Source organism: Trachinotus anak, unplaced genomic scaffold (assembly GCF_046630095.1).
Source record: "Trachinotus anak isolate AG129_WGS33_773 ecotype Australia unplaced genomic scaffold, CSIRO_AGI_Tana_v1 ptg000004l, whole genome shotgun sequence".
Classification (NCBI taxonomy): domain Eukaryota; kingdom Metazoa; phylum Chordata; class Actinopteri; order Carangiformes; family Carangidae; genus Trachinotus; species Trachinotus anak.
The window spans coordinates 23,003,330-23,017,848 of record NW_027273855.1 but is presented as its reverse complement, the minus strand read 5'-3'; the positions used below and the strand labels follow the sequence as shown (position 1 = coordinate 23,017,848).

At 43.4% G+C, this 14,519-nt stretch overlaps 1 protein-coding gene across 2 annotated transcripts; it reads right to left on the bottom strand.

Moving 5' to 3' along the window:
* Positions 1-6,760: 6,760 nt before the first annotated feature.
* Positions 6,761-14,468, bottom strand: csrnp2 (cysteine-serine-rich nuclear protein 2). 2 transcript variants are annotated; one of them, XM_071477199.1, is made up of 6 exons: positions 13,799-14,468; positions 11,777-11,949; positions 11,375-11,637; positions 10,038-10,334; positions 7,855-8,581; positions 7,485-7,737 (listed from the first exon to the last, which is right to left on the bottom strand). In XM_071477199.1, exons 2-6 carry the CDS (start codon positions 11,934-11,936, stop codon positions 7,616-7,618), a joined length of 1,569 nt encoding a protein of 522 aa, XP_071333300.1. In that variant the 5' UTR covers positions 11,937-11,949; positions 13,799-14,468; the 3' UTR covers positions 7,485-7,615. The 2 variants fall into 2 exon arrangements, with proteins under 2 accessions (XP_071333299.1, XP_071333300.1); XM_071477198.1 differs by having other exon boundaries at positions 6,761-8,581.
* Between the last annotated feature and the right edge of the window lie 51 nt (positions 14,469-14,519).

The window sequence follows — 14,519 nt, the reverse complement described above, 5'->3', positions numbered from 1 at the left end:
CCACAGTTTTATAGTGAATTTCAAATCATCGTTTAATAGTCCAGTGACAACTTTACTAAGTTGGTTCACTGTCACCTCTCTCATATTGTCGTTTTCAGCCGCTGCTTCGGCAGCTGCTTTCAGTGAAGATGGGCTAGAAACCCACTGTACTCTACCTTCTAACAGTGGACCATTTGGCAGCTAAAGAGCCAGATATTCCCTCAGGAGTTGGTAGAGGCCAAATCAGAGCTGAAAGGAGACTTAATACCAGACTTACATTCACCAAGTGGCCAGACATGCAACTCCAAATAAATGATAATGCTGCTCCACAACTGCTGGTTGTGTTGGATGTATGATAAATCAATGTTGTGTTCACAACTTGTTTCCACTGCCCCCAAATGGCCAACAAAGTAGTAATTGCAGGTTTCACATAAAGCACTACTAAGGCTGATGGGAACAAGAATGAGAAAAAAGTTTTTAAGGTATTTGCTCATAAACCAGAAGAACTGGACACAGAACATTTATGATGAGAAGTTATTACAGCTCTTCCTGAGGTGATCATAAATGACTGTGCCAAATTTCATGACAAGCCATCCAATAAATTGAGATATTTCATTTAAAATCACAAAGATCAACCTCGTCTTGGCACCTGAAGAAAAGATGAGGGATGACCAAAATGATCACGAATGTTTGTACCAAACTGCTGGTAATGCAGCCGGTAGAAGCCGGTGAAGATATGTCGCTGAAAAACGAAAACTTTGACCTGCTGCTGCTAATAGATAAAAAGTTAGGGGAAAAACATCAAAATCATTAGCATTCAGCCTTCAGGCACTGTAAATTTCATGGCAATCCATAAAATAATTGTTGAGATATTTTCGTCTGGACTGTGGCTCAGGCCGTGCGAAGCCTGGTGACCCCTAACAGGAGCAGCCATGAGGCGATGCCAACGAGCCAGCTCGCTAATGTTGCTAATACACAGTTTAGGGAGTGAAAGAATGTGAGCTGGATTGTCATTTAATATTGGAACAACATTATTTTGATGACATAATTTTACCACACCAGGGGGATGAATCACACTCGATCTCTCGCCATCCTTTGTCCCGTTAACAGCATCCGCCGCAACTATTCAGTTAGAAGAAAAAAACCCAAGCAAGTGAAGACAGTCATCAACCAAAATTGCTCACTACTGTCACCAAATGAACAACAGCCAATCTGTAAATACAACCTTTTTGTTTACATAAATTAAAAGCTTCCTCAAAGCTTCAAGCATCAGGCAGGAGATGTGGATTGTTCTTCCTCCAGATACATCTGACGTGAAGTCACTTCTTTTCTCTCCCCGGGTGAGATAGAAAACATTCAGATGAGGTTACCCACTGGTTGTTGTTAAGAGACTATGTAAGCATATAGATATTTAAACTTCCACCTCGAGGAAAGCTGGGCACACAGCCAGCTGCTTAGCTAATGGGATGGTTTTTATTACAGGACTCAGGGGAGCATGTAATGTTAAAAAATACACAAGGAAACATGTACGGAACAGAAAGTACATGCTGTTTTTTTTCATACAGTAACTTCCTTGGTGTATGTTGTGTCAGAGTCGTTGTTAGGGAACTCGGATGTAGCGATGAATGACATGTCCTTGGGGACCAGCCGGCCGAGCAAGACAGCAGCATATTTCACACAGCTGTGGACACACAGCTGTTTTTCTGGTTCAGCAGGGACTCACTTGGCTGTGCTGCCATGCTTTGCATTTGTTCAGTTTCCCTTTTCTGCTTGTTCTGGCTGTGCCACCTCGTTGATGCCCTCCAGAGGTGGAGGGCATCAAACAAATCTCCAGGTTTTGGCTTCACTGTGCAGGTTCTTGCAGGTCCAAACCCATTTCGAGTCTGCGTTGCGTTTAATGCTGCGAAGTCAACTGTCATTGGCAGGCTTTGGTGGGGATTTTTCCTCTTTTGTGTGGGATATAATAAAGTAATTCCTTGATGTGATCAGTTCTCTTTGGAACTACTTTTCTCGCTCACGAAGGGTCAAAAGACAAATGTGACATCTCGCTAAATGAAACAAAAACGAAACATTTCTGTTCCACAAAACTGATTCTTTTTCTCTAAATATGTCTTGCTTTTTTTTTTCTTGTCTTGAGTTATTTCAGAAAACAATCGGAGAGAGAAAAATGACTCTCATGTCCACATTAAGACTATAACCTGTAACAAGGTGTGTAGTAGATACTGCCTTATTTTATGGGGTTACATGCCAAAAACATTGAAAATCACTGTTGTAAGGCATCCTTACAACACATATACATCCACTACACTGTTAGGAAAATGCATCCCTGTGCAATAGAGTGTACATATAATAGAATATGCTCGCACATGCAGACAAGCTTAGGGAGATCCATCATTACTCTGAAGGTCCCAGAGAGAAAGTTGGAGCAGCTACAGTCCTGTGTTGACCTTTACTGCCCTTATTGTTTCCTTCTTCCTTCTTTCAGGAGGATATTTGGATCCTCTCTCCTGAGCACACAGAATGAACTTCTTTCAGGAGGGTCTGGATTTCCCTCTTCAGTTCGGCCAGCACGTGAAGCGCAGCGCAGACTAGTGAAAATACCATGCGCCGGTTTTATGAATAGTGCCATTTAAAAGGGATTGGTTTCGGTGTAGACCTAATGATGCCATAGCGGTGGCGTCACAGAGAGAGAGAGAAAGAGAGAGAGAGAGAGAGAGAGAGAGGGAAAAAGAGAGCATTCTTTCCAGGCGCTGGAGCAGCACTTTCAGACTGGTAGATTGGACTGAGGTGGTGTGGCAACTTTCCATTTCACATACGTCACTCCTAACCCTAACCCTCCTAATGCCCCATTGCTCTCCATTTCGCTGTCCAGTCACAACAGTAAAATGAACGCCCAGATAAAGCTGGTGATTTTGCACATCTGTCAACACAATCTGAGATGACTGTGGGAGCCACTCTCTCCCCTGATTATGATGTTTTTTTAATGTCTTCTTAAAATATTTCCACAGGCTCCTGATGTGTTCCATCATCAGCTCCGAGGCTATCGGCCTGGCTGACTTCTTCCGGCCATTGGAGAGGTGAAACAATAGAAAAGCAGAGGCCGGAAAGGTTAAACAGATGATGCATAGTTCTCAGAGCTGTGTAACGCTGCCACAATTGTTCCAGAGTTTCAAGTGGTAATTTGTTTCTGCATGTTTGTGGTGTTTGTTAGAGTGTGTGTGGCCCTATTCTCAAATCCTGAATATGGCACATATTCAGTCACTGGCATAGATGGGAAGGGGGATTTTAATCAGGTATTTTCAGGTTAAGAGACACTCTTAAAGGGCTACACCAGTGATTTCCACAAAACAGGGAACACATTAGACATAAAATGGCCCAAACTGAAGCAGTGGTGTAGAGAGATGTTTTGTTTAAGTCCTACGCTATTCGAGTCAAGCTTCAAAAGCATTGGATCCTACGTTTACCACAATGTAACTCGTGGTATGTTTTGTCAGGCCTTTTGTTCCTGATAACTGTCCACATCTTTTAAAGTCCCCCCCCTCAACTTTGCAACAGAGGTTTGAAATAAAGCCCACAATTTAAAGTGCAGTTTCATTGTATGAATCAGATACCAACAAAAATACTTACCACTTCCTGCTGGTACTTAAATGCAGGCACAGTGGGAAAAAAAACAACATTTTTTTACAGTAGTTTTGTAAATGTTGTCTTCCTGTGGGAACAAAGCTAAAGTTTGGGAAAATGATGTTAGCACTATTTGTATTCTGAGAAACCTTTAAAGTTATTGTGGTATGAAGTATTTCATATTTATTTCAAAACTTTGGGAGTACAGTTAAGTCGTTATTTTCTCTGACTTGACAAAGATCCTCCAGAGCCACAGCAAACATTATGCAACTGATTCTACAGACTGAGTAGTGCTCTTCAAGCTGTGTAACCTGAACTTCAAGTAGGAGTAAGTGTAGAAACAGCAGATTGCCCTTTAATATGACAATATGATTATGAATACCCTTTTGAAGATAATCGCACAAAGTCACAGAATGGCTGATGTGTGTTATTTGTACCCGGGGTATCCGCGTTTGGTTTGCAAAAACTCATTGAAAGGAAGCAAAAGCAGTGAGACTGCATCCTGCAGCCCAGAGCAGAGACCTCGGAGCTGTGTGGGTTACACTGGCAACAGGCTGCTCTTAAGAAACCACTTCTGGCTCAGGCCAGTGGGGAATACAGGGGGAGACAATGTGTCACTTTATCCAGCTCTCTACTTCCTGCTATTGAGGAGAGAAAAGAACAAATATTTTGGCTTCCACAATCAGTTGTTGTACCCAGTGAGTCATAGGATAAAGAATGATCTGCTTGTGCAGTGGTAATAAAGAAAAAGATTACATGTTGTCCTCCTGCTACTGATCCTTCTGCGGAGTTAAAGCCAGCTCAGTGAGAGTGGAGGGCTAGGTTGTGAAAGAGGTCATCCTACTTCTTTTTACAAGTCTGCATCACTCCAGAAAAGAAAACAGTCTAAAGATGACTTATAGCTGGCTTTTGTTAATGTCTCCAGTGGTGCTGTAACTGAGTAGCATGGGTGACATGTAGAGCCTCAGATTTCACAGTAATACACACATCCTGCATGCACGGAGCAGGTTGTGTTAGGCAGGGATGCACTGAGTTTATGCTGCCATCTAGTGGTCAAACATCCTGCTGCAACAAGCAGCCAGTCATTGCCATGACCTCCAGTGTCTGAAAGAGGACAATGGCCTCTCATCTTCTGCTTTTCTGCCTCAGAGTAACGACACATAATGTTCAGATTTTGAAGAGTCTTCAGTCAGCAACATCCATTTGCAGTGGATGATTTTAATGACTAAGCAATAAGATAAACATTGTGCAAACACAAGGAAATGTATGAAGCATAATTGCATTGGAGCTAATTTCTCTACAAACTACTATAATGAAAAATATATTAGATTCAAAGCTTCCCCTGTTATTGCTGTAGAGTATTGTTGTTTTTTCTGTTCAAGTCTGAGTTTTGTGTTTTGCCCAACTTCAGCATCATCAGTGGAATTACACTTGTGAATAAATTAAAATGTGTTAAATTATATCCCAAAAAAGGAATCAGTAGCCTCTGTGTATTTGTCATCTGACCTAATCAAGGACAGGCCAAAAGGTGATTGATGGCAACATAACCTGTTACCTTTAAACCGTGGGCTCATAAAAGAAAGATTTATTCAGCACTAAAATCAACACACATCAACCTTTATCCTTTTTGAAATAAGTGTTTTATTGTTTTTATTTTTGTATAAAAAACCTTTGTGTCCACTTTAGGCAACAGTTAGCATGAGAGTAGTTCTCACAGCTTTTAGATGGAGTCAAAACTTGTCAGTCTTTCCAACAATCGCACACCCCATTCACACAAGAGAGACACACAATCACATAGTGTACTGGAGTTAATTTGATGCAGTGGTCCCAAACCTTAGTCTATTAATAGAAAGCCAAGGACAGAGGCTCAACAATAGGCAGCTTGTAATCATCATCACTTCAAAGATGGTACTATTGCAAGGCAAAGTCACGCGAACACAAAGGGCCACAATAAATCTGCAGCCTCGCAAATAACTACAGGAGGCTGCTTTGTTAAAATCTGATGGATGAAAGCATCATTTAATTAGGCTTGAAACCACTGCTTTGGTGCAACTCTTAAGCAGGTTTATATTAAGACAATGAAAAAAAAAGGAAAAGAAAGAAAGAAATACAAAGAAATACATCAGACATCTCATACACAGCAGCACGTCCTGTGTCAGGCGAGTCGTTACCAGAGGCAACGTCTGCAATTTCAGGCAACTAAACAAAGGACTGATTTAGTGTAAGGAGAGTCGGCACACTTATGCAGATCAGTATCAGTCAGACGTAGCTCAAAAAAAGACATTTAAAGACCAGAAACGTTATACGATTGCATTTACATACTCAACGACAGAACGACTCATTCCATGACGGCCACGCTGATGATTTGCAGTGCAGTTGCTCTATTGCGTTTCCTTACGAGAGGCTCTCCAACACTTTGACTTCAGCCATCGAGAAACGGCTCCTTCCGATCACATTTCTCATGATGGTCCGGAGAAAAAGCAGTGAATTGTAAATCTGAAACATCAGCACCTTTTCAGGAATAAAATATGTATCCTAACTAATATACCCCCCCACCCCCCCCACCCCCCCACCCCCCAACACCTTTTTCTTAATACAGTACATATACATGTAAGTGCACACTCAGATGCAAACACACCCTCCTCTCTCACGTAGACATATAAATGTAAAGTGGGCGTCCACACACACACACACACACACACACACACATACACACACGTGCGCACATACAGATTGAACCTAAAATATACAAATTCAGGTTGCTGTCAATCTGTTCCATAAATTAGTAACATCACATCATCTCATATAACTACTTTCGATAGCACAGGCTGCTGTTTTCTTTGACTCTTTAAATGCTGATTTCTTAATATGAAATTTCACTTGATTCAGGATCCTCCTCACAGAACCACTTGTTAAAAGAGGACTAGGAAAATCTATATTCTGGCATTTCATCATGACGTGACAAGACTGGCTACAAGGCATTACAGTGTAGCAGTATGAAGGAAACAGCATTTCCTTTCACCTTAAAAAAAAATAAAAATTAAAAACAAAGACTGTGATAACTTCAAAACCAACAGTATCTAATCCACAAAAGACACATTACTCAGAGAAATAATATCATAGGCATTGCAACTACAGGTAAACTAGTTCCTTTTTTTTTTTTAAGTTAGGTTTTTTTTTTGTTTTTTTTTTTGACGAATCGACTGCATTTGCACGAGCAGCCCGAGGTGAGCGAGAGCAAACGACTGAGGCCAGTGCCAGTCTGCTGCCTTACCTTCATGTCTCAATGCAGCAGAGCCACACTCACTGCCCCGAGTTCACAATGTGCATACAGATTTAAAAAAAAAAGAAAAAAGAAAAAAAGAAAAAAGCAGCAACCTCGGCTCTGTGTCGCACACTGCAAATGCATATACAGTACACAAAAACAAGTATTTCCAGGATTATTAGGTCTATTTTTCAGCGGTTGATACTATCAGAGGCCTTCATTTGGCTTGACTACAGCACAGAGACTGTAATGGAAACTGAGGCAGTGAGTATCTAAACACACCAGCTTCTTGCGCACTGCAAAACAATTTGTGTTAGTGTTGATAGCTTTTATATACCACCGAACAAAAGGCTTATGTCAGCATTCACACGTGTTTTTCTGTTTGCTGTGTTGTGAATTAACAAAGCACTACTTGCTGTACTTCTCATCCACAAATGACTCCTGCACACAAGTGTTATGTTTTTTTTTCCATTAAGGCCGCATCCATCACCCCCAACAGAATTACGTACAATGTTGCCTTGTAACTGCACCCATATTACTTCCGGGGAGTGATCTGTATGTGCTTTCAGCATCTCCCCCTCCCTCATGTATTGTAATACTCAAGCTCATTCTCCACATAATTCAATGACAGTCACTACAAGAGATTGCAACCTGTAATCATCCTTGATGATAGCAGTAATAAATGTGAAATGTGTAATTTATTCATCTTAGATGAAGCTATTGTGCAAAATATCTGCAGAGAAGCTAGAATTAAACTTCAGGAGGCAGTGGATTCGCTTCTTTCTCCATGCAGGACTCCCCGTAGCGCTGCTCTTCAGGGAGGCTCTGCTGACAGCTCGAGGGCTTCTCCTCCACGACTGCCACACGTTCCTCTGAGCACAGGATCACATCGGTCAAAGACTTGCCCAAACTCTGCCTGCAGGGGATCTTTTCAGGCTTATCATCCTTGGACTCCTCTCCTCCTCCAGGTTTCCCGTTCACACACTCACCTCCTCCTGCTTCTTGTTCTCTCACCGAGCGCTCCTCCCGTTCAGCCTCCTCCGCTCTGGGAAGGGTCTCAAAGGCTCCAGGCTCTATGGGACTCAGCTGATAGTAGAGCAGAGAAGTGGAGTCTCTAAGGAGGTCAGAGGGGCTCTCCTCCTGGTTGTCAGTGATGCACAACACCGTGGCCCCGGTGGGGAATGGCCCCTGCAGGAGGACCTGCTCCACACCTGGCACCTCCGCCTGCTCGGGCAGCTCCCCTCCCAGAGCACCAGGCAGAAGACAGAGAGGCTGCTCTGTGAGACCTCCAGCGCCCAGCTCCTGCTGCACTGCCTCCCCCTCGGCTTCTTCCCTCTCCCTCCTCTCCTGCTCCTCTGCGCTCTGCAGATGCAGCACAGCTGTCTCGTTCTCTCGCTCCAGTATGTCCTGCTCTGCCAGGAGATCCTGCACCTCCACAACCGTCTGCACCTCGCTCTCCTCTAGCTCAGAGTCCAGGCCAGCGACAGAAGACAGGTCCGGGGAGGTGGGGCAGGTGGAAGTGGGGGAGGACACTGGGTCAGACTCAGGATACTGGTCCCCAGTCCCCTGGATGAGCATCCTCCTCTTCTCCAGGTCCAGCTTCATGATGGTGTGCAGGTAGTGAGTTCTCACACGCAGAGGGTTGAACTCGATACGACCCGCTACGTTGCCGCAGCCGTCCCGAGAGCAGCCACACGGGAAAGACATTCGATCCACCTGGGGAAGGAAGCAGAGGTAACAGACATTTTATATTAACAGGAAGAATTAACTGAGTCATTTGCATAAATATTGTGCAGCTTAAATGACAAAGAAGGAGATCAAGTACAAAAAAATCACAGCAACCAAGACAACAGCTGGTTACTGTGTAACAGGTCAGGTTCAGACAGGTTCAGTGTACTTTCACCTTACATGTGAAAATCTAACATATATACTATATATAATGAAAAACAGAAAAACATCAACAGCTTTTAATGTTAGATACTGTTAAAATAAATGTTAAATATGGTTTTAATACATTTGTTCATTATAATTTAAATTGTATTTGAAAATTATAGTCCACATGCACACATGTTACTAATATAAAGAAGCCAGTCATGCAACAACTCAGATCCTTCACTGTCAACGCAGATGCGCAATAACTTGCACAATGAGGTAAAAGGTTTTTATTGTTGATGTGCGAAAAAAAGCAGTTTAGCAGTTTTATTTATTATCTTTCATTTCAATAAACTGAAATAAGAGCAGTGAGGATTATGGTGCAACGACTCATTCACTGCATCAACTGTATCAGTGCATTGATTTTAAATTCTACTGATTTCACTGTATTGATCGGTAAAACACAGAAGCATTTTGATCTGATTGCAGCCGCTATCGGGAAATGCCTGTACATAATATTCACAACTGTTAAACACTGGTTCTGGTTCTTTAGGTTCTTCTCCTCCAGTGGAGACCTTCTCACTGGAAAACTACAGCACAGACACTCGATTTAAACAAATGGAAAACAGAGCGAGTGACTATGCTCAAGTGCCAGCAACTGGAATAAAACATCCAGCCTCATAAAACACATGCAGTCTGTAAACCTGTCAGAACTGCAAAGAAGTTCTGCAGGAGCGTTTATCTATGCAGCCACAGTTTAAGGTGACGCAGTGATCTGTTTTCATCTTTTTAAACAGTAAGGACAGTCTGAATGTTTACTTCACAGATACACAATGCTGGCCCAGTCACCGAATCAAACGTACAGTTAAATTAAATCACGCCATAATTCAAAAGAAATATTTGCTTACAATTTAATGACTCAGCCTTTTTTTAAAGCTGACATTTTGACAGGAGTTACTAATCTAATTTATGACAGATCCATTATCCTGAAAGCTATGAGCATGCAGCATGAGGCTGAAGCAGCTAAAGGGAATTCAACCATCATTATTTTTTTAATTTTTTTTTTTATCATGTAAACCTGTGCCTTTCTTATGACGACAGATCAAATGTCTTCAGTGAATGATGCCTGTGGGAAAATAAATGCTTACACATACGACTCCACATCAAAAATGATTCTAGTTTGTAAAACCGGGCACGCGTTTTATCAAGCAGAGCGTACTGACTCATCCTCAGTCTCAGCAAACCGCACACTGGCTCTCATCTTTCTGCACAACCACACAGACGGGCCAACGATCATTACCTGGCACTTAATGCCAGCCTGGCTGCAGCCGCAGTGTCGGGGGTCACAGTACAAACGGCAGTCGCAGCCACACTCCTCCCGCGAGAGGCGTATGGCTCTGAGCTCAGCCTTCTCCCGCGCATCTATGCGGGCGATGCCTGAGGCTCTCAGCAGGGCCCGGCGCCGCTTCGTGGGCAGCGGCTGAAGGAAGAAACAGTCGTCCACCTCCACCCCGTCCACATCGAGGTCCTCATCTGAGACGTCCTCCAGAGTCAGCAGGTCGGCCTGAGCGCACTCCACTGTGCCGTTCCTCGTCAGCTGTGGAGGACAGATAGAGCAGAACCGTGAGCTGTGGACAATATGAGACTGATTCCCTGTTTCTAGTTCAAGTGGTTGGTAATTATCCTAAAGACTGATGCTTCAAAAACAGATTTATTGCTGGATTAATTCAGAAAAAAACTACAACTTTCCAAAGCACTATGGTGGAAGAGGTGCTCATGTCCTTCATTTAAGTACCACACTGTAAAAATACTCCACTCTTTGTAAAAATCCAGAGAATTCATGATCCTATTTAAGTTTGAGTAGAGAAGAATTATCACCAAAATTAGGTGGGAAAAAAATCATATTTTCGGCCGATATTGCAATATGAGTCATTTTTTGCATTTCATTGTCAGTGAAAAAAATATAAAAATGATGATGATGATGTGATTTTTGTTGGGTTTGTTCACATTTTATTCTACATGTATATTATATTATTATTAGATTATTCATACTGTTAGATTTTACTGTGGCAGGTCATCAGATGGAGCTAGTTTTCGCTATGGGAGAGTTTTACCTCTTTGGGCCTCCAACAGTTAAGAAAATGAGACCATCTGAGACGTTTTGAGAGGAACTCACTCTTAAGTGGAACTGCAAACCCAAACACACACACTGCTTTTTCACCAGGTGTCACAAAAAAACATATAATTATGTCTAATCTTAAAGTGAGGACTAGATAAATGCAATACAGAGCAGTATTTCCCTGTAGTGGAGTAGAGGGATCAAGTAGCATAAAGTGGATATGCCTAACTAAAGTACCTCAAACTCTGTTTAAGTACAGTAGTTGAGTAAACGTATTTAGTTACTTTCCATCTCTGCAAAAGGAGACACCATCTGTTTTTCAAGTCAGACTAAAAGAGTAAAATATAAACTTAAGTGACAAGTAGAACAGGACAGACAGTAAAGAAATGTTCTCTGCTCAGAAATACTGTGTACTTGACCCAAAGAACGGCCACTGGGAACACAAGGTGGAATTATTTACCTCCTCCCTTCAATCCACTGATGAATCCCACAGTCTTATCTGAAAAGTCTGGATTTACCTTCATCTTGCGGGCGTTGAGCTTCTCCTGGCGCAGGTGCTGGCGTAAAGTGTGCCGGTGGCTGGTTTCCTGTTCACGTGCAAACTCGCCCAGCGTGTAGTGTCTGATGGAGGAGTGGTGGCGGGCCATGCCCAGGGAGCTGCCCCCTTGGCTGGGCACGCTGGTGAAGCCCTGCCGCCGGGGGAAGTAATACACCGTCACCACATCAAAACGTACCCGCTTCCCCCCCGGTGACGGCTTGTGCTGTCTGAGGATGGAGGTGGCTGAGGTGGGAAAAGGGAGGAGAGGTTTGGAGTGCAGCGTTATACATGAGTAATGACTGAAAGTGCTTTTTCTAATGAACTGTTTGAGTGGGTTTTTAGAGTGTATTGCCTTTAATGTGTGTCTTCTGTTGTTCCTTACGGGTAAATGCAGTGCTGGAGGGGGGGTTGAGGCTGTCACAGCTGTCCGCACTGTCACTGCTGGAGATGTCATCGTCAGAGTCCTTAGGTGTAGAGAATGGAGAGCTGTTGTCCACCTCTTCATATCTTCGTTTGAGGCTGAGGGACGAACCTGCCTCCATGGAAACTGGGTGTCTGGGGGCAGAGAGCAGCACACGTCGAGCCACACACAACAAACTCTGCACCAGAAAAAAATGGTTTTTGGTGGAAATGTGCAAATTTGAGAGGCAGAGAGGACAATGTCTGCAACTCTGTGTAATAGTTCTTTACTACTTTGGAGAGAAAATGCTCTTGTCAATCAGAGAGCTGGATAATTTGTGTCAGACTGCTCCTGTGTAAGTTCCATCACCAACACTAACACAGAAACCAACAGATGACATCAGCTGTTTGGTCCTGTCGCCTTTCATCTGTATTCCAGCTCCATCATTTCCTCTCTCTGCCGCCAACCCCCCCCCCCCCCCCCCCCCCCCCCCCAAATCGCACATGAAATCCTACTTTGAAATCATCAAGTCTAGAAACGTCGCCATGGCAACTAGGCAAGCACGATTTATGTGAACAGCCTTGAAGCAAATGATCTCTATGGCTTCACATCCTTTTTTTTTTCTCTCTTAAATCTGCTATAAACAGTGTGTGGGGGGGGGGCAGGGCAGGGGGGCGGGGGCGGGGGTCAATATGAGTGAACGTGAAAGCTGATCAATCACATCAGCAGGAGAGGTCAACCAAGGTGAATGCAAACAGATGCATGTACGTGTCATGTTGTATTGTAAGTCTGTGGTCGAACTGCATCTCACACAAAGTTTAGTATTTTCAAGACTGAGTTCAAATAAATGAAAATGCATGATGACATTTCATAAAGACGGTGTGTTCATGTCCAAAACTGTATCTGAAGCTTGTCCTATCAGCATCCACTGCAGCGTGAATAAGAGACTTCTCAAGGTAATAACCAGTTTATTATGCAACTCCACAGAACACTCCACGTTTTCACCCGGGCCGGGGTTAATATGTCACATGACACGGACGCTAACATACTAAATCATCATTCCCAAATGGGACAGCTCCTAATGAACCATTATCCATTCAGGTTTGTGAGTTCTCAAAAGGATAGCACCAATATTTAACAGTGCAGTTTGTCCTTTGGCTAAACTGAGAGATGATGTCACATAGAGACAAACCTGCTCTGTGGACAGTGAATAATGAATAACTGCTGCAGCCGTAGTGATTTTACCGGGATATGAAGACACTTCCTGTTCAATAAAAGAGTCCTAACATTTGATGTAATACCTCACAGAAAAAATACAGGTCCACATGTGTGACTAATCAATTCATGTCTTGAAGGTTGTGGAGATGCTGTAGTTGACTGTGATTGTGATGTTACAGAGCAGAAATCAATGAAAAAGCACAGAGATTCAGCTTTAATGTGGATTCTTTTTCCTTGATGGTGCTATTTGGGAATGAGGTTCTTAACTAAATTTAACCCCTGAAGAGGCTGTGACGAACAAGTGCGGGTCCTAGAGGTCCAGTGCAGATACTGGTGTGGTTGTTGCACTGATGTGAACCATTTTTCCGCCTGGGATTCAAAAAATATAAATAGAGCCAATAGAGCTGAGGCTGAATTTTGATGGTAGGCTCATTGCTCTTAAGAAAATCAGAGTCACCCTCCTGTTCCTTTAAGGACTTAGTTGGGCTGTGGAAGGCCATGGTGTGTTTAAAGACAACTGTGACTTGGTGGTGTGTTTCCCTTCAGGGACGTGCAGTGGGGATGAGGTATTTGTTTTACTGTGTGCATGCAGCAACTGACCAGACTGTGTTGGGGGAGGTTGGATGTTATCAGTCTGACAGGCAAAGGCCCTCTCCCTCTCCCTCTCTCTCTCTCTCTCTCTCTCTCCAGTACACTGGCTCTCTTCATTTTTTCTTTCACACACACACACAGGCAGTCACACACAATGGCAACCCGCCCGGTTAATGAAACACTAAACCCTCTTACCTGGGGCAGAAACAGGGACCCTTATTCCAACCAACTCGTAGGTCGTTTCTCTTTCCAGTACGAGCTGCACATCAATCTTCCAACGCCCTGCGAGATGCTTTTTTTTTGTGCCAAAAACCCGCTATCCAGTATCCAGACTGCAACCGTGGAGCAAAGCTGGCCCAGGGTGATCTGGCTCAAAGCCTGCGTGATTGTCAATTAGCAACACTTATTTCTGACTATATTAGGCTACTTAGGCTCCATGCTCATTGTTCTGCACAGCGGAGGATCACGCAGAAAACAGGAGCTGCCTCTCAGACCTGCTGGTTTGATTTAAATGTTGCATGCCTATCTATTTAAAGGACAGACGGCAGGAAGAGGGACGTCATATGATTAGCTGCGATTTATTTCCAAACATTTTCGGTGCAGCATGAATAATGAAGACAGCCCCGATGTCTTATCTTCCTGATGTGAGGCTTGAAATGCTTGCAATGGAGAAATCCGCTGACATCTGTGTTCGTTTATCCCTTTTCTCGCCGGGGCGGGTTCTGTCGGCCGGGTTCACTTCGCTGTCTTCTCCTCTTCACGCCAAGAATGAGCCGGTTCGTCAAAACGCCGCAAATTCCCGAAGAAGAAGACGCCTTTCTCCCCGTGTCGCCCCGGCCCCGTTTGTTACAATGTAACAATGGAGGAAGAAATTCTTCCCTGTAGCAGTATATATACTTATTGTGACATCACAAGC

Coding starts and splice junctions, on each gene's coding strand:
- csrnp2 (XM_071477198.1), bottom strand. CDS start 11,936: ATGGAGGCAGGTTCGTCCCTCAGCCTCAAACGAAGATATGAAGAGGTG. Junction 11,638..11,776: donor CTCCAGCACTGCATTTACCC/GTAAGGAACAAC, acceptor TTCCCACCTCAG/CCACCTCCATCCTCAGACAG. Junction 10,335..11,374: donor TCAACGCCCGCAAGATGAAG/GTAAATCCAGAC, acceptor TGTCCTCCACAG/CTGACGAGGAACGGCACAGT.